The sequence below is a fragment of the Oncorhynchus masou genome, chromosome 22 (genome assembly GCF_036934945.1).
Source record: "Oncorhynchus masou masou isolate Uvic2021 chromosome 22, UVic_Omas_1.1, whole genome shotgun sequence".
Classification (NCBI taxonomy): Eukaryota; Metazoa; Chordata; class Actinopteri; order Salmoniformes; family Salmonidae; genus Oncorhynchus; species Oncorhynchus masou.
The window spans coordinates 34441145-34466239 of NC_088233.1; the positions used below are offsets into that span (position 1 = coordinate 34441145).

A 25095-nucleotide genomic window follows, 5' to 3' on the forward strand; every position below is an offset into this window, starting at 1 on the left:
TGTCTTTTCTTGTTGACCCCATCATGGTGTGACTACTGGCCACATGCAGGGATGAGCACAGAATCACATTCCTCAGCTAAAAACATGTTTGTGTTATCATTTAAATGGGTGTAGTTTCACGAAAGACACAGGGTCTCTAGAAACTTCAACGAAAGGCAGAGCCTATTACTTTACGTGTAAACAGATGAAGATTCATACTCCTGGCCTGAGGAATTGCAGTGTATTTATGAATACATATTTACTCCAATCTATATTTCATCACGTTTATCTGATGTACTTTACAGACAGAGTATGTTATCGATGAGTTTCTTTGTGTTACATTTGGTGCTCTTCAAATGCCTTTTTCTCTGTCTTTTCTGCCAGGCTAATTGGACTTGTATCTCTGGCCAATTGTAAGTTATTCTATACAGTTGGAGGGACGTCTTAAGGGCAAGTGCTGTGCTGCAGTATCAGAAAATACTAATCAGGGAGAATACAAGGCACAGAAGTGAGCCAGAGACCTGTCCTTGACAAAGACAGCTTTCATTGTGGTGGAGTTAGTTCTATGGCTCGTATCTAACTCTGCCTCAAAGATGGTAATGTGTGGGATTTGGAAAGTGTTCAACAGGGAGGATAAACAAGAGATAAGACAGAACAACGCAGTGAGAATAATGATGGACCGGTGGACCTGATGGACCGGCCCCAGGTGTTGAGGGTAGGCAACAACTCATCCACCACGCTGACCCTCTACACACAGCTGCACCATTGAGAGCATCTTGACTGGCTGCATCACCGCTTGGTATGGCAACTGCTTGGCATCCGACCATAAGGCGCTACAGAGGGTAGTGAATACTGCTCAGTACAATGGGGCCGAGCTCCCTGCCATCCAGGACCTCTATACCAAACGGTATCAGAGGAAGTACCCCCCCCCCCCCTAAAAATGATGCTGTTCTGCTCTTGAGCAAGGCAGTTAACTCCTAACAACAACTGCTCCCTGGGTGCTGATGATGTGGATGCCTTAAGGTAGCCCTCTGCAATGCTCTGATTCAGAGCGGTTGAGTTAAATGCAATAGACAGGTTTCGGTTGAATTCATTTGAGCAATTGACTAGGTACCTCCCTTTACATGCACACACATGCATGCTGACACCACATACGCTACTGTCTATTAACGATCCTGTTGCCAAGTCACTTTACTCGTACCTATATGTACTGTACATAGCTACCTCATACCCCTGCACATCGACTCTGTACTGGTACTGCCTGTAAACAACCATGTTATCTTTTACTGATTATTTTTATTAGTTATTCACTGTGTATTTATTCCTTGTGTCACTATTTCTATTTATTTATTTTATTTTATGATCCTCTCTTTAACTCTGCATTGTTGAAAATTACCTGTAAGGAAGAATTTCAAATGTAGTTCCTTCTGTTGTCTAGAAAGCAGTGATTAGGGCTTGGTAAAGTCTAGAAGTTTCTCCTTTCTGCCAGGCAGAACCTCTCCCCTAGGGTCAATGTGGGAGAAGCAGAATGGAATGAGTCCATTTTTCAGCGGGGAGGGCTGACAGGCAGAAGGCCACAACACCAACTTCACACAACTCCAATAATGCCACACTAAAAGTAGATATTTGAGTATATTTTTGTTGTCTCTCAACATAACGCTCATACCCCACCTCTGTTGAATCTTATGTTTGTTATTTTATCTTCAATTGAAACATTGTCCCAAAACTTAGAATGGATGATACTACATGCTAAAATCAAACAGTTTAACTCTAAAACTCAGGAAGAAAGTGTAGTTCCACCCAGCCTTTTTCTGTGTATCCCTGATGTAACTCAACAACAAGGCTCCTCCAGAGGGGGGATATAAGAGACACTTGACATACAGTAAGAACATGCACTGTCTGTACTGTCTGTATATCAAGTGTAAACCATATGGAATTGACATGCTTCTCAGACATATGGTTATGTTATGAAATCCTCAGTGGTGCCTGACAGATATCCTCAAGAGTCCTGTATATCTGGAGTCCTGTATATCTGGAGTCCTGTAAATCTGGAGTCCTGTATATCTGGAGTCCTGTAAATCTGGAGTCCTGTATATCTGGAGTCCTGTATATCTGGAGTCCTGTAAATCTGGAGTCCTGTATATCTGGAGTCCTGTATATCTGGAGTCCTGTATATCTGGAGTCCTGTATATCTGGAGTCCTGTAAATCTGGAGTCCTGTAAATCTGGAGTCCTGTATATCTGGAGTCCTGTAAATCTGGAGTCCTGTATATCTGGAGTCCTGTATATCTGGAGTCCTGTATATCTGGAGTCCTGTAAAGTCCCGTGTATCAGTAGCTCAGAAATAAAACTGCATTGTTTTTGTTTCCAACCACGACACTCCACACTCATGTTTCAAAGCCAAGCTTTAAAATAAACATATACCATCTCTGACTATTAGCCTGTGCACTGGAGGAAAAGTACATTCTTCAACTTTAAATTACATCCCGTCATGACATTTATTTATCATTGTTTTGATTGTTTTTTTTGTTGTTATTCTACACTGACCAAAAATATAAATGTAACGTGCAACAATTTCCAAGATTTTACTGAGTTACCGATCATATAAGGAAATCAGTCAATTGAAATACATTCATTAGGCCATAATCTATGGATTTCACATGACTGGGAATATAGATATGCAAAAAAGAAGGTAGGGGGGTTTACCAGAAAACCAGTCAGTATCTGGTGACCACCATTTGCCTCACGCAGAACCATTTGCCTCTTCTTTGCATAAATTTGATCAGGCTATTGATTGTGGCCTCTTCTTAAATGGTTGTGCGAAGTTGCTGGATATTGTCGGGAACTGGAACACGTTGTCGTACAAGTCGATCCAGAGCATCCCAAACATTCCCAATGGGTGACATGTCTGGTGAGTAGGCAGACCAGATTCCAGAATTTGTGTACAGATCCTTGTGACATGGAGCAGTGCATTATCATGCTGAAACATGAGATTATGGCGGCTGATGAATGGCATGACAATCGGCCTCCATTGACACCATGGGGCACTCTGTTCACAACGTAGACATTAGCAAACCGCTCACCCACACAACGCCATACATGTTTACTGCCATCTGCCCGGTGCAGTTGAAACCGGGATTCATCCGTGAAGAGCACACTTCCCCAGCGTGCCATTGGCCATCGAAGGTGAGCATTTGCCCACTGAAGTTGATTACGATGCTGAACTGCAGTCAGGTCAAGACCCTGGTGAGGACGACGAGCTTCCCTGAGACGGTTTCTGACAGTTTGAGCAGAAATTCTTCCGTTGTGCAAACCCACAGTTTAATCATGAAAATGGCACCAGAGGTGATGGCTGCCATTTTACATGCTCCTAACCAATTGTGCTTTTCAGTGTGTTTTTTCTAGTTGTTTGTGACTTTCTTTTATTACATAGTGTTTCTGTCATGTCTTATTATGTCTGTTCCTGTCCTTTCTCTTCACTCTGTCTCTCTCTGCTGGTCTTATTGGGTTACCTTCTCTTTCTCTCCTTCTCCAGCTGTTCCTCATCTCCCCTAACTAGCTCATTCACCCTTTCCCCACCTGTTCCCTTTTTTCCCTCTGATTAGGTCTCTATTTCTCTCTCTGTTCCTGCTACTTTCGGTGTCAGATTCTCGTTTGTGTTTCTCATGCCAGAAGCAAGCTATCGTCTCGTTTGCTTCCTCCTAGTCCTATCCTGTCGGAGTCTGCCTGGCAGGTGCATCCTGCACTCTACTAACTATCTTTTGTTTGCACCGTGTCCAGTTCATCATATGCTACGTGTGATCAGCTACCACCGTTCCTCTGTGACCCGCACCGACCCAGAGCGACCTGCAGCCTGTCGCCGCTACCCAGCTATTCATCAGAGGGACTTTATGTTTCATTTGTCACCCTCTCTGCGGGTATTCTATTGTGCCATTGACAACGTCGGAAGAGGATCTATGCCATTCCTGTTTTTTCATTAAAAGAACTCTGTTTCTGTTAAAACCGCTTTTGGGTCTTCACTCAAGTACATAACAGAAGAATCTGACCAACAATGGACCCAGCGGCTCCGGACCCTTTTCACTCCGCCGTCGAGATCCAGGGAGCGATGCTAGGCAGACACGAGGAGGAATTGTCTGCTGCTCGACATGCCGTTGAGACCCTGGCCGTCCAAGTCTCCGACCTCACAAGACAGGTTCACCAACTCCACCTCGATCCACCGCCCACTTCCAGGGTTTCCGAGTCTCCGGAGCCCAGGATCAATAACCCGCCGTGTTACTCTGGGGAGCCCACTGAGTGCCGCTCATTCCTCACTCAGTGTGATGTGGTGTTCTCTCTCCAGCCCAACACTTACTCCAGGAGCACAGCCTGCATCGCCTACGTCATTTCTCTCCTCACCGGACGGGCGCGTGAGTGGGGCACGGCAATCTGGGAGGCGAGGGCTGAGTGTATTAACCAGTATCAGGACTTTAAGGAGGAGATGATACGGTTTTTGACCGTTCTGTTTTTGGGGAGGAGGCTTCCAGGGCCCTGTCTTCCCTATGTCAGGGGAATCGATCCATAACGGATTATTCTATTGAGTTTCGCACTCTCGCTGCCTCTAGTGACTGGAACGAGCCGGCTTTGCTCGCTCATTTTCTGGAGGGTCTCCTCGCCGAGGTTAAGGGTGAGATTCTCTCCCGGGAGGTTCCTTCCAGTCTGGACTCCTTAATAGCTCTCGCTATTCGCATAGAGCGACGGTTTGATCTTCGTCGCCGAGCTCGTGGAAAGGAGTTCGCGTTCTCCGTTGCCCCCCTCTCCGCATCACTGCCACCTGCCGCATCTCTGCCACCCTCCTCCGCCGGCTCGGATGCTGAGCCTATGCAGCTGGGGGGTATCCGCATCTCGGCCAAGGAGAAGGAACGGAGAATCACCAACCGCCTCTGTCTCTACTGCGGCTCCGCTGGTCATTTTGTCACCTCATGCCCAGTAAAAGCCAGAGCTCATCAGTAAGAGGAGGGCTACTGGTGAGCGCAACTACTCAGGTCTCTCCTTCAAGATCCTGCACTACCTTTCCGGTCCATCTCCGCTGGACCGGTTCATCTGCTTCCTGCAGTGCCTTGATAGACTCTGGGGCGGAGGGCTGTTTTATGGACGAGACCTGGGCTCGGGAACATGACATTCCTCTCAGACAGTTAAGGGATCCCACGGCCTTGTTCGCTTTAGATGGTAGTTCTCTCCCCAAGATTCAGCGTGAGACGCTGCCTTTAACCCTCACTGTCTCTGGTAATCATAGCGAAACCATTTCTTTTTTAATTTTTCGTTCACCTTTTACACCTGTTGTTTTGGGTCATCCCTGGCTAGTGCGCCATAACCCTTCTATTAATTGGTCTAGTAATACTATCCTGTCCTGGAATGTTTCTTGTCATGTGACCTGTTTAATGTCTGCTATCCCTCCTGTTTCCTCTGTCTCTTCTTCACAGGAGGAGCCTGGTGATTTGACAGGGGTGCCGGAGGAGTATCACGATCTGCGCACGGTGTTCAGTCGTTCCAAGGCCACTTCTCTCCCTCCACACCGGTCGTATGACTGTAGTATTGATCTCCTTCCGGGAACTACTCCCCCCGGGGTAGATTATACTCTCTGTCGGCTCCCGAACGTAAGGCTCTCGAGGATTATTTGTCTGTATCGCTCGACGCCGGTACCATAGTCTCCTCCTCCTCTCCCGCCGGAGCGGGGTTTTTTTTTGTTCAGAAGAAGGACGGGTCCCTGCGCCCATGCGTGGATTATCGAGGGCTGAATGACATAACAGTTAAGAATCGTTATCCGCTTCCTCTTATGTCTTCAGCCTTCGAGATCCTGCAGGGAGCCAGGTTTTTCACCAAATTGGACCTTCGTAACGCCTACCATCTCGTGCGCATCAGGGAGGGGGACGAGTGGAAGACGGCGTTTAACACTCCGTTAGGGCACTTTGAATACCGGGTTCTTCCTTTCGGCCTCGTTAACGCTCCAGCTGTCTTTCAGGCACTAGTTAACGACGTCCTGAGAGACATGCTGAACATTTTTGTTTTCGTTTACATGGACGATATCCTGATTTTTTCACCGTCTCTCCCGATTCATGTTCAGCACGTGCGACGCGTCCTCCAGCGCCTTTTGGAGAACTGTCTTTATGTGAAGGCTGAGAAGTGCACTTTTCATGCCTCCTCTGTCCCTTTTCTCGGTTCCGTTATTTCCGCTGAGGGCATTAAGATGGATCCCGCTAAGGTCCAGGCTGTCATTGATTGGCTCGTTCCTAAGTCACGCGTCGAGCTGCAGCGCTTTCTTGGCTTCGCGAATTTCTATCGTCGTTTCATCCGTAATTTCGGTCAGGTGGCAGCTCCCCTCACAGCCCTTACTTCTGTTAAGACGTGCTTTAAGTGGTCCGTTTCCGCCCAGGGAGCTTTTGATCTTCTCAAGAATCGTTTTACATCCGCACCTATTCTTGTTACACCTGACATCTCTAGACAGTTTGTTGTTGAGGTTGACGCGTCAGAGGTGGGCGTGGGAGCCATTCTTTCTCAGCGCTCCCTCTCTGACGGCAAGGTCCATCCTTGCGCGTTTTTTTCTCATCGCTTATCGCCGTCAGAACGTAATTATGATGTTGGTAATCGCGAACTGCTCGCCATCCGCTTAGCCCTAGGCGAATGGCGACAGTGGTTGGAGGGGGCGACGTTCCTTTTGTCGTTTGGACTGACCATAGGAACCTTGAGTACATCCGTTCAGCCAAACGACTTAATGCGCGTCAGGCTCGTTGGGCTCTGTTTTTCGCTCGTTTCGAGTTCGTTATTTCTTATCGTCCGGGCTCAAAAACACCAAGCCTGATGCTTTATCTCGTCTCTTCAGTTCTTCTGAGGTCTCCACCGACCCCGAGGGATTCTCCCTGAGGGGCGTGTTGTCGGGTTGACTGTCTGGGGAATTGAGAGGCAGGTAAAGCAAGCACTCACTCACACTCCGTCGCCGCGAGCTTGTCCTAGGAACCTTCTGTTCGTTCCCGTTCCTACTCGTCTGGCCGTTCTTCAGTGGGCCCACTCTGCCAAGTTAGCCGGCCACCCCGGCGTTCGGGGTACGCTCGCTTCCATTCGCCAGCGTTTCTGGTGGCCCACTCGGGAACGTGACGCGCGTCGATTTGTCGCTGCTTGTTCGGTCTGCGCGCAGACTAAATCTGGGAACTCTCCTCCTGCCGGCCGTCTCAGACCGCTTCCCATTCCCTCTCGACCGTGGTCTCACATCGCTTTAGATTTTATCACCGGACTGCCTTCATCAGCGGGGAAGACAGTTATTCTTACGGTTGTCGATAGATTCTCTAAGGCGGCTCATTTCATTCCTCTCGCTAAGCTCCCTTCTGCTAAGGAGACGGCTCAGATCATTATCGAGAATGTTTTCCGAATTCATGGCCTTCCGTCAGACGTCGTTTCGGACAGAGGCCCGCAGTTCACGTCTCAATTTTGGAGGGAGTTTTGCCGTTTGATTGGGGCTTCCGTCAGTCTCTCGTCCGGCTTCCATCCCCAGTCTAACGGTCAAGCCGAACGGGCCAATCAGACTGTTGGTCGCATCTTACGCAGTCTTTCTTTTCGTAACCCTGCGTCTTGGTCAGAACAGCTCCCCTGGACAGAGTACGCCCACAACTCGCTTCCTTCGTCTGCTACCGGTCTATCTCCTTTTCAGAGTAGCCTCGGGTACCAACCTCCGCTGTTCTCATCTCAGCTCGCCGAGTCCTGCGTTCCCTCCGCTCAGGCTTTTGTCCAGCGTTGCGAGCGCACCTGGAAGGGGGTCAGGTCGGCACTTTGCCGTTATAGGGCGCAGACTGTGAGGGCTGCTAATAAGCGTAGAACCAAGAGTCCTAGATATTGTTGCGGTCAGAGAGTATGGCTCTCCACTCAGAACCTTCCCCTTAAGACAGCTTCTCGCAAGTTGACCCCGCGGTTCATTGGTCCGTTCCGTATTTCTCAAGTCATTAATCCTGTCGCAGTGCGACTTCTTCTCCCGCGATATCTTCGTCGCGTTCACCCGGTCTTCCATGTCTCCTGTGTTAAGCCCGTTCTTCGCGCCCCCGCTCGTCCCTCCCCCCCATCCTTGTCGAGGGCGCACCTATCTACAGGGTTCGTAAGATTTTGGACATGCGTCCTCGGGGCCGTGGTCATCAGTACCTAGTGGATTGGGAGGGGTACGGTCCTGAGGAGAGGAGTTGGGTTCCCTCTCGGGACGTGCTGGACCGTTCGCTGATCGATGATTTCCTCCGTTGCCGCCAGGTTTCCTCCTCGAGTGCGCCAGGAGGCGCTCGGTGAGTGGGGGGTACTGTCATGTCTTATTATGTCTGTTCCTGTCCTTTCTCTTCACTCTGTCTCTCTCTGCTGGTCTTATTGGGTTACCTTCTCTTTCTCTCCTTCTCCAGCTGTTCCTCATCTCCCCTAACTAGCTCATTCACCCTTTCCCCACCTGTTCCCTTTTTTCCCTCTGATTAGGTCTCTATTTCTCTCTCTGTTCCTGCTACTTTCGGTGTCAGATTCTCGTTTGTGTTTCTCATGCCAGAAGCAAGCTATCGTCTCGTTTGCTTCCTCCTAGTCCTATCCTGTCGGAGTCTGCCTGGCAGGTGCATCCTGCACTCTACTAACTATCTTTTGTTTGCACCGTGTCCAGTTCATCATATGCTACGTGTGATCAGCTACCACCGTTCCTCTGTGACCCGCACCGACCCAGAGCGACCTGCAGCCTGTCGCCGCTACCCAGCTATTCATCAGAGGGACTTTATGTTTCATTTGTCACCCTCTCTGCGGGTATTCTATTGTGCCATTGACAACGTCGGAAGAGGATCTATGCCATTCCTGTTTTTTCATTAAAAGAACTCTGTTTCTGTTAAAACCGCTTTTGGGTCTTCACTCAAGTACATAACAGAAGAATCTGACCAACAATGGACCCAGCGGCTCCGGACCCTTTTCACTCCGCCGTCGAGATCCAGGGAGCGATGCTAGGCAGACACGAGGAGGAATTGTCTGCTGCTCGACATGCCGTTGAGACCCTGGCCGTCCAAGTCTCCGACCTCACAAGACAGGTTCACCAACTCCACCTCGATCCACCGCCCACTTCCAGGGTTTCCGAGTCTCCGGAGCCCAGGATCAATAACCCGCCGTGTTACTCTGGGGAGCCCACTGAGTGCCGCTCATTCCTCACTCAGTGTGATGTGGTGTTCTCTCTCCAGCCCAACACTTACTCCAGGAGCACAGCCTGCATCGCTACGTCATTTCTCTCCTCACCGGACGGGCGCGTGAGTGGGGCACGGCAATCTGGGAGGCGAGGGCTGAGTGTATTAACCAGTATCAGGACTTTAAGGAGGAGATGATACGGTTTTTGACCGTTCTGTTTTTGGGGAGGAGGCTTCCAGGGCCCTGTCTTCCCTATGTCAGGGGAATCGATCCATAACGGATTATTCTATTGAGTTTCGCACTCTCGCTGCCTCTAGTGACTGGAACGAGCCGGCTTTGCTCGCTCATTTTCTGGAGGGTCTCCTCGCCGAGGTTAAGGGTGAGATTCTCTCCCGGGAGGTTCCTTCCAGTCTGGACTCCTTAATAGCTCTCGCTATTCGCATAGAGCGACGGTTTGATCTTCGTCGCCGAGCTCGTGGAAAGGAGTTCGCGTTCTCCGTTGCCCCCCTCTCCGCATCACTGCCACCTGCCGCATCTCTGCCACCCTCCTCCGCCGGCTCGGATGCTGAGCCTATGCAGCTGGGGGGTATCCGCATCTCGGCCAAGGAGAAGGAACGGAGAATCACCAACCGCCTCTGTCTCTACTGCGGCTCCGCTGGTCATTTTGTCACCTCATGCCCAGTAAAAGCCAGAGCTCATCAGTAAGAGGAGGGCTACTGGTGAGCGCAACTACTCAGGTCTCTCCTTCAAGATCCTGCACTACCTTTCCGGTCCATCTCCGCTGGACCGGTTCATCTGCTTCCTGCAGTGCCTTGATAGACTCTGGGGCGGAGGGCTGTTTTATGGACGAGACCTGGGCTCGGGAACATGACATTCCTCTCAGACAGTTAAGGGATCCCACGGCCTTGTTCGCTTTAGATGGTAGTTCTCTCCCCAAGATTCAGCGTGAGACGCTGCCTTTAACCCTCACTGTCTCTGGTAATCATAGCGAAACCATTTCTTTTTAATTTTTCGTTCACCTTTTACACCTGTTGTTTTGGGTCATCCCTGGCTAGTGCGCCATAACCCTTCTATTAATTGGTCTAGTAATACTATCCTATCCTGGAATGTTTCTTGTCATGTGACCTGTTTAATGTCTGCTATCCCTCCTGTTTCCTCTGTCTCTTCTTCACAGGAGGAGCCTGGTGATTTGACAGGGGTGCCGGAGGAGTATCACGATCTGCGCACGGTGTTCAGTCGTTCCAAGGCCACTTCTCTCCCTCCACACCGGTCGTATGACTGTAGTATTGATCTCCTTCCGGGAACTACTCCCCCCCGGGGTAGATTATACTCTCTGTCGGCTCCCGAACGTAAGGCTCTCGAGGATTATTTGTCTGTATCGCTCGACGCCGGTACCATAGTCTCCTCCTCCTCTCCCGCCGGAGCGGGGTTTTTTTTTGTTCAGAAGAAGGACGGGTCCCTGCGCCCATGCGTGGATTATCGAGGGCTGAATGACATAACAGTTAAGAATCGTTATCCGCTTCCTCTTATGTCTTCAGCCTTCGAGATCCTGCAGGGAGCCAGGTTTTTCACCAAATTGGACCTTCGTAACGCCTACCATCTCGTGCGCATCAGGGAGGGGGACGAGTGGAAGACGGCGTTTAACACTCCGTTAGGGCACTTTGAATACCGGGTTCTTCCTTTCGGCCTCGTTAACGCTCCAGCTGTCTTTCAGGCACTAGTTAACGACGTCCTGAGAGACATGCTGAACATTTTTGTTTTCGTTTACATGGACGATATCCTGATTTTTTCACCGTCTCTCCCGATTCATGTTCAGCACGTGCGACGCGTCCTCCAGCGCCTTTTGGAGAACTGTCTTTATGTGAAGGCTGAGAAGTGCACTTTTCATGCCTCCTCTGTCCCTTTTCTCGGTTCCGTTATTTCCGCTGAGGGCATTAAGATGGATCCCGCTAAGGTCCAGGCTGTCATTGATTGGCTCGTTCCTAAGTCACGCGTCGAGCTGCAGCGCTTTCTTGGCTTCGCGAATTTCTATCGTCGTTTCATCCGTAATTTCGGTCAGGTGGCAGCTCCCCTCACAGCCCTTACTTCTGTTAAGACGTGCTTTAAGTGGTCCGTTTCCGCCCAGGGAGCTTTTGATCTTCTCAAGAATCGTTTTACATCCGCACCTATTCTTGTTACACCTGACATCTCTAGACAGTTTGTTGTTGAGGTTGACGCGTCAGAGGTGGGCGTGGGAGCCATTTCTTTCTCAGCGCTCCCTCTCTGACGGCAAGGTCCATCCTTGCGCGTTTTTTCTCATCGCTTATCGCCGTCAGAACGTAATTATGATGTTGGTAATCGCGAACTGCTCGCCATCCGCTTAGCCCTAGGCGAATGGCGACAGTGGTTGGAGGGGGCGACCGTTCCTTTTGTCGTTTGGACTGACCATAGGAACCTTGAGTACATCCGTTCAGCCAAACGACTTAATGCGCGTCAGGCTCGTTGGGCTCTGTTTTTCGCTCGTTTCGAGTTCGTTATTTCTTATCGTCCGGGCTCAAAAAACACCAAGCCTGATGCTTTATCTCGTCTCTTCAGTTCTTCTGAGGTCTCCACCGACCCCGAGGGATTCTCCCTGAGGGGCGTGTTGTCGGGTTGACTGTCTGGGGAATTGAGAGGCAGGTAAAGCAAGCACTCACTCACACTCCGTCGCCGCGAGCTTGTCCTAGGAACCTTCTGTTCGTTCCCGTTCCTACTCGTCTGGCCGTTCTTCAGTGGGCCCACTCTGCCAAGTTAGCCGGCCACCCCGGCGTTCGGGGTACGCTCGCTTCCATTCGCCAGCGTTTCTGGTGGCCCACTCGGGAACGTGACGCGCGTCGATTTGTCGCTGCTTGTTCGGTCTGCGCGCAGACTAAATCTGGGAACTCTCCTCCTGCCGGCCGTCTCAGACCGCTTCCCATTCCCTCTCGACCGTGGTCTCACATCGCTTTAGATTTTATCACCGGACTGCCTTCATCAGCGGGGAAGACAGTTATTCTTACGGTTGTCGATAGATTCTCTAAGGCGGCTCATTTCATTCCTCTCGCTAAGCTCCCTTCTGCTAAGGAGACGGCTCAGATCATTATCGAGAATGTTTTCCGAATTCATGGCCTTCCGTCAGACGTCGTTTCGGACAGAGGCCCGCAGTTCACGTCTCAATTTTGGAGGGAGTTTTGCCGTTTGATTGGGGCTTCCGTCAGTCTCTCGTCCGGCTTCCATCCCCAGTCTAACGGTCAAGCCGAACGGGCCAATCAGACTGTTGGTCGCATCTTACGCAGTCTTTCTTTTCGTAACCCTGCGTCTTGGTCAGAACAGCTCCCCTGGACAGAGTACGCCCACAACTCGCTTCCTTCGTCTGCTACCGGTCTATCTCCTTTTCAGAGTAGCCTCGGGTACCAACCTCCGCTGTTCTCATCTCAGCTCGCCGAGTCCTGCGTTCCCTCCGCTCAGGCTTTTGTCCAGCGTTGCGAGCGCACCTGGAAGGGGGTCAGGTCGGCACTTTGCCGTTATAGGGCGCAGACTGTGAGGGCTGCTAATAAGCGTAGAACCAAGAGTCCTAGATATTGTTGCGGTCAGAGAGTATGGCTCTCCACTCAGAACCTTCCCCTTAAGACAGCTTCTCGCAAGTTGACCCCGCGGTTCATTGGTCCGTTCCGTATTTCTCAAGTCATTAATCCTGTCGCAGTGCGACTTCTTCTCCCGCGATATCTTCGTCGCGTTCACCCGGTCTTCCATGTCTCCTGTGTTAAGCCCGTTCTTCGCGCCCCCGCTCGTCCCTCCCCCCATCCTTGTCGAGGGCGCACCTATCTACAGGGTTCGTAAGATTTTGGACATGCGTCCTCGGGGCCGTGGTCATCAGTACCTAGTGGATTGGGAGGGGTACGGTCCTGAGGAGAGGAGTTGGGTTCCCTCTCGGGACGTGCTGGACCGTTCGCTGATCGATGATTTCCTCCGTTGCCGCCAGGTTTCCTCCTCGAGTGCGCCAGGAGGCGCTCGGTGAGTGGGGGGGGGTACTGTCATGTCTTATTATGTCTGTTCCTGTCCTTTCTCTTCACTCTGTCTCTCTCTGCTGGTCTTATTGGGTTACCTTCTCTTTCTCTCCTTCTCCAGCTGTTCCTCATCTCCCCTAACTAGCTCATTCACCCTTTCCCCACCTGTTCCCTTTTTTCCCTCTGATTAGGTCTCTATTTCTCTCTCTGTTCCTGCTACTTTCGGTGTCAGATTCTCGTTTGTGTTTCTCATGCCAGAAGCAAGCTATCGTCTCGTTTGCTTCCTCCTAGTCCTATCCTGTCGGAGTCTGCCTGGCAGGTGCATCCTGCACTCTACTAACTATCTTTTGTTTGCACCGTGTCCAGTTCATCATATGCTACGTGTGATCAGCTACCACCGTTCCTCTGTGACCCGCACCGACCCAGAGCGACCTGCAGCCTGTCGCCGCTACCCAGCTATTCATCAGAGGGACTTTATGTTTCATTTGTCACCCTCTCTGCGGGTATTCTATTGTGCCATTGACAACGTCGGAAGAGGATCTATGCCATTCCTGTTTTTTCATTAAAAGAACTCTGTTTCTGTTAAAACCGCTTTTGGGTCTTCACTCAAGTACATAACAGTTTCTGCCACCGCCTCTTATGACCGAAAATAACTTCTGGACATCAGAACAGTGCTTACTCAACTCGGACTGGACAAAGATTTTTCTTTAATGAATCGAAGGTGAAAGATTTACATCTCCTCCCAGACCAGGCACAAATCCCCGTCATTCGCATGAAGAGGAGATGCAGATACAGGGGCCAAAAATCTGTATGCTTGGTGAGAACTTGTTGGGGAGTGGATAATTCACCTTTACCATCCGTCCGATTGGCGAACGTGCAAATAATATAACGTGCAAACAAATAATTTTAATAGCTGTTTATTTACCACAACAAACCGATGCAGGTACGAAGACCAAACTCGATGAGGCCATAAGCAAACAAGGAAATGATCAACCAGAAGTGGCGTTCCTAGTGGCCGGGGACTTTAATGCAGGAAAACTTAAGTCCGTTTTACCTCTTTTCAACCAGCATGTCCCATGTGCAACCAGAGAGAAAAAAAACTCTAGACCGCCTGTCACGCCCTGGTCGAAATATATTATGTTTATCTTCATTTATTTGGTCAGGCCATGGTGTGACATGGGTTGTTGTGGTGTGTTTTTGTCTTGGGGTTTTGTGGGGTGTCTAGCATAGTCTATGGCTGCCTGAGGCGGTTCTCAATCAGAGTCAGGTGATTTTCATTGTCTCTGATTGGGAACCATATTTAGGCAGCCATATTCTTTGAGTGTTTCATGGGTGATTGTTCCTGTCTCTGTGTTTATGTTCACCAGATAAGCTGTATAGTTTTTTCACGTTCCGTCTGTTGTTTTGTACATTCAGTTATTTCATGTCTAGTCTATTTTCATTAATAAACATGAGTAACCACCACGCTGCATTTTGGTCCGCTCCTCCTTCAACAGAAGAACGTCGTTACACCGCCTTTACTCCACACACAGAGATGCGTGGAAAGCTCGCCCTCAATTTGGCAAATCTGACCATAATGCTATCCTCCTGATTCCTGTTTACAAGCAAAAACTCAAGCAGGAAGTACCAGTGACTCGCTCAATACAGAAGTGGTTAGATTACACGGATGCTAAGCTACAGGACTGTTTTGCTAGCACAGACTAGAATACGTTCTGAAATTCATACAATGGCATTGAGGAGTATATCACATCAGTCACCGGCTTCATCAATATGTGCATTGACCCAGTCCCCACAGTGACCGTACTTACATATCCCAACTAGAAGCCAAGGATTACAGGCAACATCCGCACTGAGCTAAAGGCTAGAGCTGTTGCATTCATGGAGTGGGACACTAATCCGGACGCTTATAAGAAATCCCGCTATGCCCTTCGATGAACCATCAAACAGGCAATGAATGTGTCAACACAGGACTAAGACTAAATCCTACTACACCGGATCTGACAACTATTATGGATTACAAAGGGAAACCCATCCGCGAGTTGCCAAGTGACGTGAGCCCCCCAGATGAGATAAATGCCTTCAATGCTCGCTTTGAGGCAAGCAACACTGAACCATGCATGAGAGCACCAGCTGTTCCAGACAATGGTGTGATCACGCTCTCCGCAGCCGATGTGAGTAAGACCATTTAAAAAAGGTCATTCACAAGGCAGCAGGGCCAGACAGATTACCAGGATGCGTTTTCAGAGCATGTGCTGACCAACTGGCAAGAGTCTTCACTGACATTTTCAACCTCTTCCTGGCTGAGTCTGTAATACCTACATGTCCCTGTGCCCAAAAACGGCAAGATAAACTGCCTAAATGACTATCGCCCCATAGCACTCATGTCTGTAGCCATGAAGTGCTTTGAAAGGCTGGTTATGGCTCACACCAACACCATCTTCGCAGAAACCCTACAATTTGCATACCACCCCAACAGATCCACAGATGACGCAATCTCTATTGCACTCCACACTGCCCTTTCCCACCTGGACAAAACACCTACGCGAGAATGCTGTTCTTTGACTACAGCTCAGCGTTCAACACCATAGTGCCCTCAAAGCTCATCACTAAGCTAAGGACCCTGGGACTAAACACCTCCCTCTGCAACTGGATCCGAGACTTCCTGATGGGCTGTCCCCAGGTGGTAAATGTAGCCAACAACACATCTGCCACGCTGATTCTCAATACGAGGGCCTTTCAGGGGTTCATGCTTTGTCCCTCTGTACTCCCTGTTCACCCACGACTGCGTGTCCACGCACAACTCCAACACCGTCATTAAGTTTGCAGATGACATGACGGTGATAGGCCTGATCACCGATAACAATGAGACAGCCTATAGGGAGGATGTCAGAGACCTGGCAGTGTGGTGCTAGGACAACATCCTCTGGCTCAACGTGAGCAAGACAAATGAGCTGATCATGGACTACTGGAAAAGGAGGGCTGAGCACGCCCCCATTCACACCGACAGGGCTATAGTGGAGTCGGCCAAGAGATTGAAGTTTCTTGGTGTCCACATCACCAACAAACTATCATGGTCCAAACGTACCAAGGCAGTCGTGAAGAGGGCACGACAATGCCTTTCGGAGACCGAAAATATTTGACATGGGTCCTCAGATCCTCAAAAAGTTCTACAGCTGCGCTATCGAGAGTATCCAACCTGACTGGTTGCCATCACGTCTTGGTATGGCAACTGCTCTGCATCCGGCCGCAAGGTGCTACAGAGGGTGCGTACGGCCCAGTACATCACTGTGGCTGAGCTCCCTGCCATTCTGGACCTCTATACCAGGCAGTGTCAGAGGAAGGCCCAAAAAATCATCAAAGATTACTGCCACCCAAGTCATAGACTGTTCTCTTTGCTACCGAACGACAAGCGGTACCGGAGCGCCAAGTCTAGTTCCAAAAGGCTTCTTAACGTACCCCCAAGCCATAAGACTGCTGAACATTAATCAAATGTTATATTTGCATATTGACCCCCTTTTTTTACACTGCTGCTATTCACTGTTTATTATCTATGCATAGTCACTTTACCCCAGCCTACACATACATATTACCTCAATTACCTCAACTAACCTTTACCCCGCACATTGACTCAATACATGACCCCCTGTATATAGCCTCGTTATTGTTATTTTTTACGGTAAAATACCTATTGTATTTGGCACATGTTACAAATAACATTTGATTTGATTTGATCAACTGTCTGGGTGACTGGTCTCAGACGATCCCGCAGGTGAAGAAGCTGGATGTTGAGGTCTTGGGCGGTTGTGAGGCCGGTTGGAGGTACTGCCAAATTTGGTTGGACATAGTGCCAAATTCTCTAAAACGACATTGGAGGAAGCTTATGGTAGAGAAATTAGCATTAACATGCCAAATGCGTGCTCCCTCAAAACTTGAGACATCTGTGGCATTGTGTTGTGTGACAAAACTACACATTATAGAGTGTCCTTTTATTGTCCCCAGTACAAGGTGTGTAACAGTACAACATGTGTAATGATCATGCTGTTTAATCAGCTTCCTGATGAAATTTGTGCACAGAATTTGTGAGAAATATATTTTTTGTGTGTATGGAACATTGCTGGGATATTTTATTTCAGCTCATGAAACATGAGAGTTTATATTTTTGTTCAGTATAAAGAAAAAATACATTTCTATTGAACATGAAAGAGGAGGCCACAGGTGAAGCGAAGTCTTCAACTGTATTCACAGTGTTGGCAATCCAACGAGGAAAGCGGTTAACAGCAGTGACTAAATATTTACTTCTAATTTCACGCGGAGCAATTAACAAAATGGCAGAGCAGCTGATGACAATGACATAACATAATTATGTTTACTATTTTGAGACAGATATTCTGTATCGCTGCACAGTCTGAATCAATCAACATTATAATGAGAGTAACTTTTCATTGTTCCTAGAGAAGGGAACTATGAAATGTGGAGCTGCAGGTCCACATAAAACCTATTTGATTTAAAGTCCCCTGTTTAGGGGACCTGCATGGTTCTGGTAACAGTTCCGACCAATCTGTGGACACCGTTGATTGAAATGGCTTGCATAGAGCAGTAGCCCTTATTCCAATGGACACAGGAGTGTCTCTACTGACTGAATGAAGCAGGATGTGAAATCTGACACCAGAAGATGAGATGAATAACACATATGTTTGGAATCAGCAGTAGGAGAGAGTGGTTTTGTTGGTGAAGCACATTCAGAGATTGATTTATAGCTAGTAGGCTAATCTAAAAATAATTCATAGATTTAAAGCAAATAACACTTTCTGTTTGTCATAGACAAATGAGTTCAGGAAGCTAGAGCTCTGTGAGACATTCACAGAGATGGGGGCAGACATTTTGATCAAGAGAGACCTTTAGAAAATATGCACATTTTCTCTAACACTAAAAATTCAAATATGTGTTCTACAGTTATAAGGAAGGTGAAATCTTATAGTTGTATTATTTGATTTATACAAAATGTAAGTCTTTTCAAGCCTTATTAATTTTACCTTTGACTAGGCAAGTCAGTTAAGAACAAATTCTTATTTTCAATGACAGCCTAGGAAGAGTGGGTTAACTGCCTTGTTCAGGGGCAGAACGACAGATTTGTATCTTGTCAGCTCAGGTGATTGAACTTGCAACCTTCCGGTTACTAGTCCAACGCTCTAACCACTAGGCAACCATACCTACTCTGCCGCTCCTATTCCTAAAAGTTTTGTTGAATAGGAAATACATCATATAAAACATTATATATACAAATCAAATCAAATCCAATTGTATTTGTCACATGTGACGAATACAACAGGTGTAGTGTAGACCTTACGGTGAAATGCTTACTTACAAGCGCTTAACCAACAATGCAGTTCAAGAAATAGAGTTAAGAAAATATTTACTAAACAAACTAAAGTAAAAAATTAAATAAAAAGTAACACACTAAATTAACAATACAGAGGCTATATATACGGGGTACCAGTACCGAGTCAATGTGCGGGGGTACAATTTAGTCAAGGTAATTTGTACATGTACAGTGGGGAGAACAAGTATTTGATACACTGCCGATTTTGCAGGTTTTCCAACTTACAAAGCATGTAGAGGTCTGTAATTTTTATCATAGGTAAACTTCAACTGCGAGAGACGGAATCTAAAACAAAAATCCAGAAAATCACATTGTATGATTTTTAAGTAATTAATTAGCATTTTCTTGCATGATTTATCACCTACCAACCAGTAAGAATTTTGCGTCTCACATACCTGTTAGTTTTTCTTTAAGAAGCCATCCTGTTCTCCACTCATTACCTGTATCAACTGCACCTGTTTGAACTAGTTACCTGTATAAAAGACACCTGTCCACACACTCAATCAAACAGACTCGAACCGCTCCACAATGGCCAAGACCAGAGAGCTGTGTAAGGACATCAGGGTTAAATTGTAGACCTCCACAAGGCTGGGATGGGCTACGGGACAATAGGCAAGCAGCTTGGTGAGAAGGCAACAACTGTTGGTGCAATTATTAGAAAATGGAAGAAGTTCAAGATGACGGTCAATCACCCTCGGTCTGGGGCTCCATGCAAGATCTCACCTCGTGAACTACACAGCAGGACCTGGTCAATGACCTGAAGAGAGCTGGGACCACAGTCTCAAAGAAAACCATTAGTAACACACTACGCCGCCATGGATTAAAATCCTGCAGCGCACGCAAGGTCCCCCCTGCTGAAGCCAGCGCATGTCCAGGCCCGTCTGAAGTTTGCCAATTACCATCTGGATGATCCAGAGGAGGAATGGGAGAAGGTCAAGTGGTCTGATGAGACAAAAATAGAGCTTTTTGGTCTAAACTCCACTCGCCGTGTTTGGAGGAAGTAGAAGGAGGAGTACAACCCCAAGAACCCCATCCCAACCGTGAAGCATGGAGGTGGAAACATCATTCTTTGGGGATGCTTTTCTGCAAAGGGGACAGGACAACTGCACCGTATTGAGGGGAGGATGGATGGGGCCATGTATCGCGAGATCTTGGCCAACAACCTCCTTCCCTCAGTAAGAGCGTTGAAGATGGGTCGTGGCTGGGTCTTCCAGCATGACAACGACCCGAAACACACAGCCAGGGCAACTAAGGAGTGGCTCCGTAAGAAGCATCTCATGGTCCTGGAGTGGCCTAGCCAGTCTCCAGACCTGAACCCAATAGAACATCTTTGGAGGGAGCTGAAAGTCCATATTGCCCAGCGACAGCCCCGAAATCTGGAGAAGGTCTGTATGGAGGATTGGGCCAAAATCCCTGCTGTAGTGTGTGCAAACCTGGTCAAGAACTACAGGAAATGTATGATCTCTGTAATTGCAAATAAAGGTTTCTGTACCAAATATTAAGTTCTGATTTTCTGATGTATCAAATACTTATGTCCTGCAATAAAATGCAAATTAATTACTAAAAAATAAAAACGTCATTTTCTGGATTTTTGTTTTAGATTCCGTCTCTCACAGTTGAAGTGTACCTATGATAATAATGACAGACATCTACAAAATCTCAGCAATTTCTAAAAAATAATTTTAACCTTTCTTGGAGTATGCAGCATTACTAGTTATTGTTTAGTTATTGTTTATGTCCCTCTCATGATAAATAATTACTTTTGGGGATTACGTAGATTACACTTACAATTACATTTAGTTACATTTAAGAGGTTTTAAAAAGCCTTATGGCTGTGTGCATATTGTGCTGTGCAAAACCCTTAGTAGAATGGACAGAATCCTCCCACTGTGGCAGGTCACTGACCTGCATTACCCCTGAGAGCTGTACATCATTAGGAGTGTGGACACTGGACAGTAATTGCCTGTAGACTGCAGCCCCTCTAAAGGCACGGCTGAATGTCCCTTCCATCTCAAGGTCTCTAAGTTTATTTTCTCAGGCCTCTGCTTGTTCACATTAGGAGGTAGTAGGTTGGGGGTGGCAGCTTGCAAGAGCTAACAGCACATTGGCCTGGAAAAGGGGTGGGCACCGCCTGGGAATGGCCTTGAGAGGGTGAGATGCAAGTTGACCACTAATCTCACATCAACAGCTCACAGTGTTGGGAGAGATTTTGTAGTTTCATTTTGTGATTGGGGAAGCACATGTTTTGGGGTTGCGGTCTGAACTCAGACAATTCTTCTGTTCTTGCGTTTTTCAAACACCTGAGAATTTTGCATTTTTCTAACACGTCAAACATGCCTAATTCTAATGTAAAAAAAAAAAATCTTTCTGCATCGTTTATCTTAACTAAGATAGTTAGACAAGCTACTCTAACTTGATTGATAGCTTGAAATTGCTTGGTAGCTAGTTATGAGGTTGGGAGATTGGGAACCTATCTAGCTGGATATCTAAAGCCAACTTCATCAAATTGTTAGGGGGCTCGTATTACAGAGAAACAAAACAGTTTGGTTTTATTTATTCATCATGAAGGCTCCGTAAGAAGCATAGGTTTCATAGCTTGATCAAATTAATTTACAAACATACTTCCTGCCCATCACCGGCAGATAAAATCAAATCAAACGCTGTGTGTGTCACTCTACTCTCTCTCCACTGGGCACACACTGGGGGATTCAACGTTGTTTCAATGTCATTTCAATGAAATAACATTGAATCAACGTGGAATAGACGTTGAATTGACGTCTATGCCCAGTGAGTCTCCCCTCCACTGATGATACTGCATGCACTATCTAGCATCCTGCCTAGGCATCTTTTTGCTCCGTGCACCTTGGAAGGAACCACTTACCAGGGAGAATGGGGGATGGGGGCTATTCTTTGCCTGGTCCAGTCAGTGTGTTCCCTCCACAAAATACAGCTGACAGATCTTTTTATAAATAATTATGATCAAATGTGGGCTTGAAATTTAGTTTAGAAATTAATTTAACATCTTAAAAAACAAAATGCCCCCTATGGGCATGACGCCACTGTCTGCACCAATTTTCTAGAAGAAATTGAAGTACCTCGAAAGTGCCTAAACTGCTCGTGGGAGTCTGACTTCAGAGCCGAGATTGTACAAATATGTGAATGTTTTTACTCAACCTCTTTGCCTATAGATTTCTTCAAGAAATGAACTACTGAGTAAGAGTGCCCTCTAGTGTTCCTAAAGGGGGGGGGGGGGGTGCAGCGCAACATTAAATACTGGTAATACTTCTATTATTCACAGGTGATCAGGCTCTGCTCATATCAGGTGAGCAGCTGGAATGTATTATTTATCCACACAATTTCAATATAGTAGTCTATATTTCATAGATAGGTGATATCAGTTGTGAGAAATAGCTTGAAAAACTAAATGTCAGTGTAAATCCCCTGTAATGCTGATCCTTCAAACATTTCCAATATGCTGTGCATCACAAGAACATAGTCGAAGTAGGTAGACTGGCCTGGCTCGCCTCAGATTAAGAGCTGATGCCACTTTGCGATTGGCTGACGAATTGATCGCATCATCAAACTCCAGTGTTCATCCTCTGAGCTCTTTCCCTTTCCAAAGGTGACCTGGCCAACCAGGCGTTTGGATGACTTCTTGGCTGCAGGGATCTCGTACACAGAGACCACAATGCAGCACTCCCTGATCTGTGGGTCTGGCAGTGTGAACATCATGACTTCGTTGAAGACGGTCACTTCCCTCCAGGTCTTAACAGTGGACTTCTGGTGCCGCAGCTTGAACTGGTTGCAGAGGACACTGATCTTGCCATACAGTGCTGTGAACAGAGTCAACAGAACCTTCATCTACAATGCAACTGTATGCAACTTCAGCTCAATAATTTGTTTATCACACAAGAAAAGTGGCATTTACCTTGATTTTTTTTACTTGGTTGAGGTGGTGCCCTGATTTTCAGCAGACCAACCTCTAGCCTCTGGAGGGTGGGGAGATACTTCATAAAGAGAAGCACCTCTCCAACCAGGTCCTGGAAATTATAATAATGTATTACTGAAGTCAAGACAGTACACAGACGGGATTGATATAATTTTTTACACATAGATCCAGGTAGACTGTATCACCCACCTTCTGTGGTGCCTGTAGGTCCTTGATGACTTCAAGAGGGTATGAGATTTCCATATCGCACAGATGAACTCTGACCTCTCCCAGGATCCTATGCCTGGAGAATTTATCAAAGTCTTTAACCTGCGGAAAAGAGAAAAATATGTTGTAATCTGATCTAATTAGCTTGTCATTGTAATTCAAATAATTCTCTTCAGTTCTGTACCTCAAACCTGATGGTGATGTGAGGGACATCCTCCTCCTCCAGAGAGCAGGAGAACTGGTCCCCAAACGTTGGGCTGCTGCTGTCCTTGACCATATGGGACTGCCACTCATGGAGCACACACTGCAGCGAAGGAGAGGACTGCTCCTCTTTCTCCTTCTCCTGCACGGCCCATAGCAGCCGGACCCTCACAAAGGGGTCCACACTGCGACTTAAGTCCCTCACCGGCAGACCCCAGGCTTCCAGAAGGGTGACCACCAGTCTGGACTGCAGCTGGTCATAGTAGAGGGAAAAGCGCAGGGAGCCCTGCACCACCACCTCTTCCTGCTGGTCCTCCAGGCTGAGCAACTCCACATGGCTGCCCATGGACAGGCAATTTCTCAACCTCCGCGCCTCTTCATGGAGCTTCTCCACCTGGGGAACAGATATGGTCCTAATATCTGTTTCAGTGTGTTTAAGAGTGAGTTTTTGAGATGTAAATGCATTGAATTAATTTGGTGCTGTAGGGTTATTTGACAAAAACGCTACAGTCCCAATCTAATTCACATGACTAACCCTAGTCTGTGAACTCTAACTCTCACTGTATATTACAATGTGTGAAAACTGACTATGGTAGGCAACATTGAGAGAAAACTTCACCAGCAGCATACCACCCTGCATACCACTGCTGGCTTGCTTCTGAAGCTAAGCAGGGTTGGTCCTGGTCAGTTCCTGGATGGGAGACCAGATGCTGCTGGAAGTGGTGTTGGAAGGCCAGTAAGAGGCACTCTTTCCTCTGGTCTAAAAAAAAATCCCTGTGTAGGGTGCTGTCTTTCAGATGAGACATTAAATGGGTGTCCAGACTCTCTGAGGTCAGTAAAGATTCCATGGCACTTATTGTAAGAGTAGGGTTGTTAACCCTGGTGTCCTGGCTAAATTCCCAATCTGACCATCACGTTCACCTAATAATCCCCAGTTTACAATTGGCTCATTCATCCCTCACCCCTGTAACTCTTCCCAAGGTTGTTGCTGCAAATGAGAATGTCTTCTCAGTCAACTTACCTGGTAAAGTAACAGATAAATGAAATCCAAGAACAACATGGGTGGAAAGATATTAGAAGAAGCTTGTTCCTCAATGTGACAGTGATAGCAATGTAGACAAATTAAATGGAGAGTGTTCTTTGTGAGAAATGAATTAATGGTTACAAGTAATAGAGAGCTCTTACCTTAAAATTAGGCCTCTGGGTTTCTGTGTGGAAGACTCCAGTCTTTGCTGGCTTGCCATCAGATGAAGATGACTCATCAACTGCAGTGAATAGAAATATAGCAGCATGATCCAAAGTCTTATCCCAAAAATGTAGGAGTTTGCTGTACAGAATGTTCAGTACTTCAATTTTTACTCGATCTAATTCTACTGTATATTGGTGTTTGACCTATATGGTTTGACAAAAAGCCAACTGATAACTTAGATTAGCTTTAGTTAACTTACGAGGTTTCCTTGGAGCATATGAGCGGTATAATTGCCACACCAGAATGCTCAGAGCAATCAGGAAGAGGGCTGCAGAGATTCCCAGGATACAGTACTTGACCTCTTCAGTGAAGGGCATACGTAGGTCCCCAATGGACAGGTCCGTGGTGGCAAGGAAATTCATGTCTCTCAGCCATGTGAAGTCCTGTATAGCAGGACTCCATATAATTTCAACACTTCTAATGCTCTATTCAAATCATATATTCACTCTCGTATCCTATATGCAAAATGAGTGCAATTCTCAATTGGTTAAACGACTTCGGTAGGAACCAGTAACAACCTTTCGGCTAGTCTCCTGGAAATGAAACTAAAATCTCACCTATGGAAAACATTGTTACTTGAACATCGTCCTTGTCTCCCATCTGTCGTTCATATTATTAATGGACATTTAACCTTATAGAGCAGGGATCATCAATTAGATTCAGCTGCAGGCCGATTTAAAAAAAATACAATTTATTTATTTATTTTGCTCAGAAAATGTGGCCCTCCCTGCTATAGCGAGACAACATTCTTTAGTTAGTGTTGCTGTATAACAACTCCTTCATAACCAAGAAAATTACACTGAACAAAAATATAAACGCGTGTTGGTCCCATAATTCATGAGCTGAAAAGAAAAATCCCCTACATTTTCCATACAGCACAAAAAGCTTATTTATCTTAAATTTGCTGCACAAATTTGTTCACATCCCTGTTAGTGAGAAATTCTCCTTTGCCAAGATAATCCATCCACCTGACA

General features: G+C 47.1%; 1 protein-coding gene across 1 annotated transcript; it reads right to left on the minus strand.

The window, feature by feature from the left end:
* Nucleotides 1–21083: 21083 nt before the first annotated feature.
* syt19 (synaptotagmin XIX) lies at nucleotides 21084–24632 on the minus strand. Its single transcript, XM_064929032.1, has 6 exons — nucleotides 24321–24632; nucleotides 24058–24137; nucleotides 22856–23266; nucleotides 22654–22773; nucleotides 22444–22555; nucleotides 21084–22348 (listed from the first exon to the last, which is right to left on the minus strand). Exons 1-6 carry the CDS (start codon nucleotides 24481–24483, stop codon nucleotides 22041–22043), a joined length of 1194 nt encoding a protein of 397 aa, XP_064785104.1. The 5' UTR covers nucleotides 24484–24632; the 3' UTR covers nucleotides 21084–22040.
* Between the last annotated feature and the right edge of the window lie 463 nt (nucleotides 24633–25095).

Coding starts and splice junctions, on each gene's coding strand:
- syt19 (XM_064929032.1), bottom strand. CDS start 24,483: ATGAATTTCCTTGCCACCACGGACCTGTCCATTGGGGACCTACGTATG. Junction 24,138..24,320: donor ATATGCTCCAAGGAAACCTC/GTAAGTTAACTA, acceptor TATTCACTGCAG/TTGATGAGTCATCTTCATCT. Junction 22,556..22,653: donor ACCTACAGGCACCACAGAAG/GTGGGTGATACA, acceptor TATAATTTCCAG/GACCTGGTTGGAGAGGTGCT.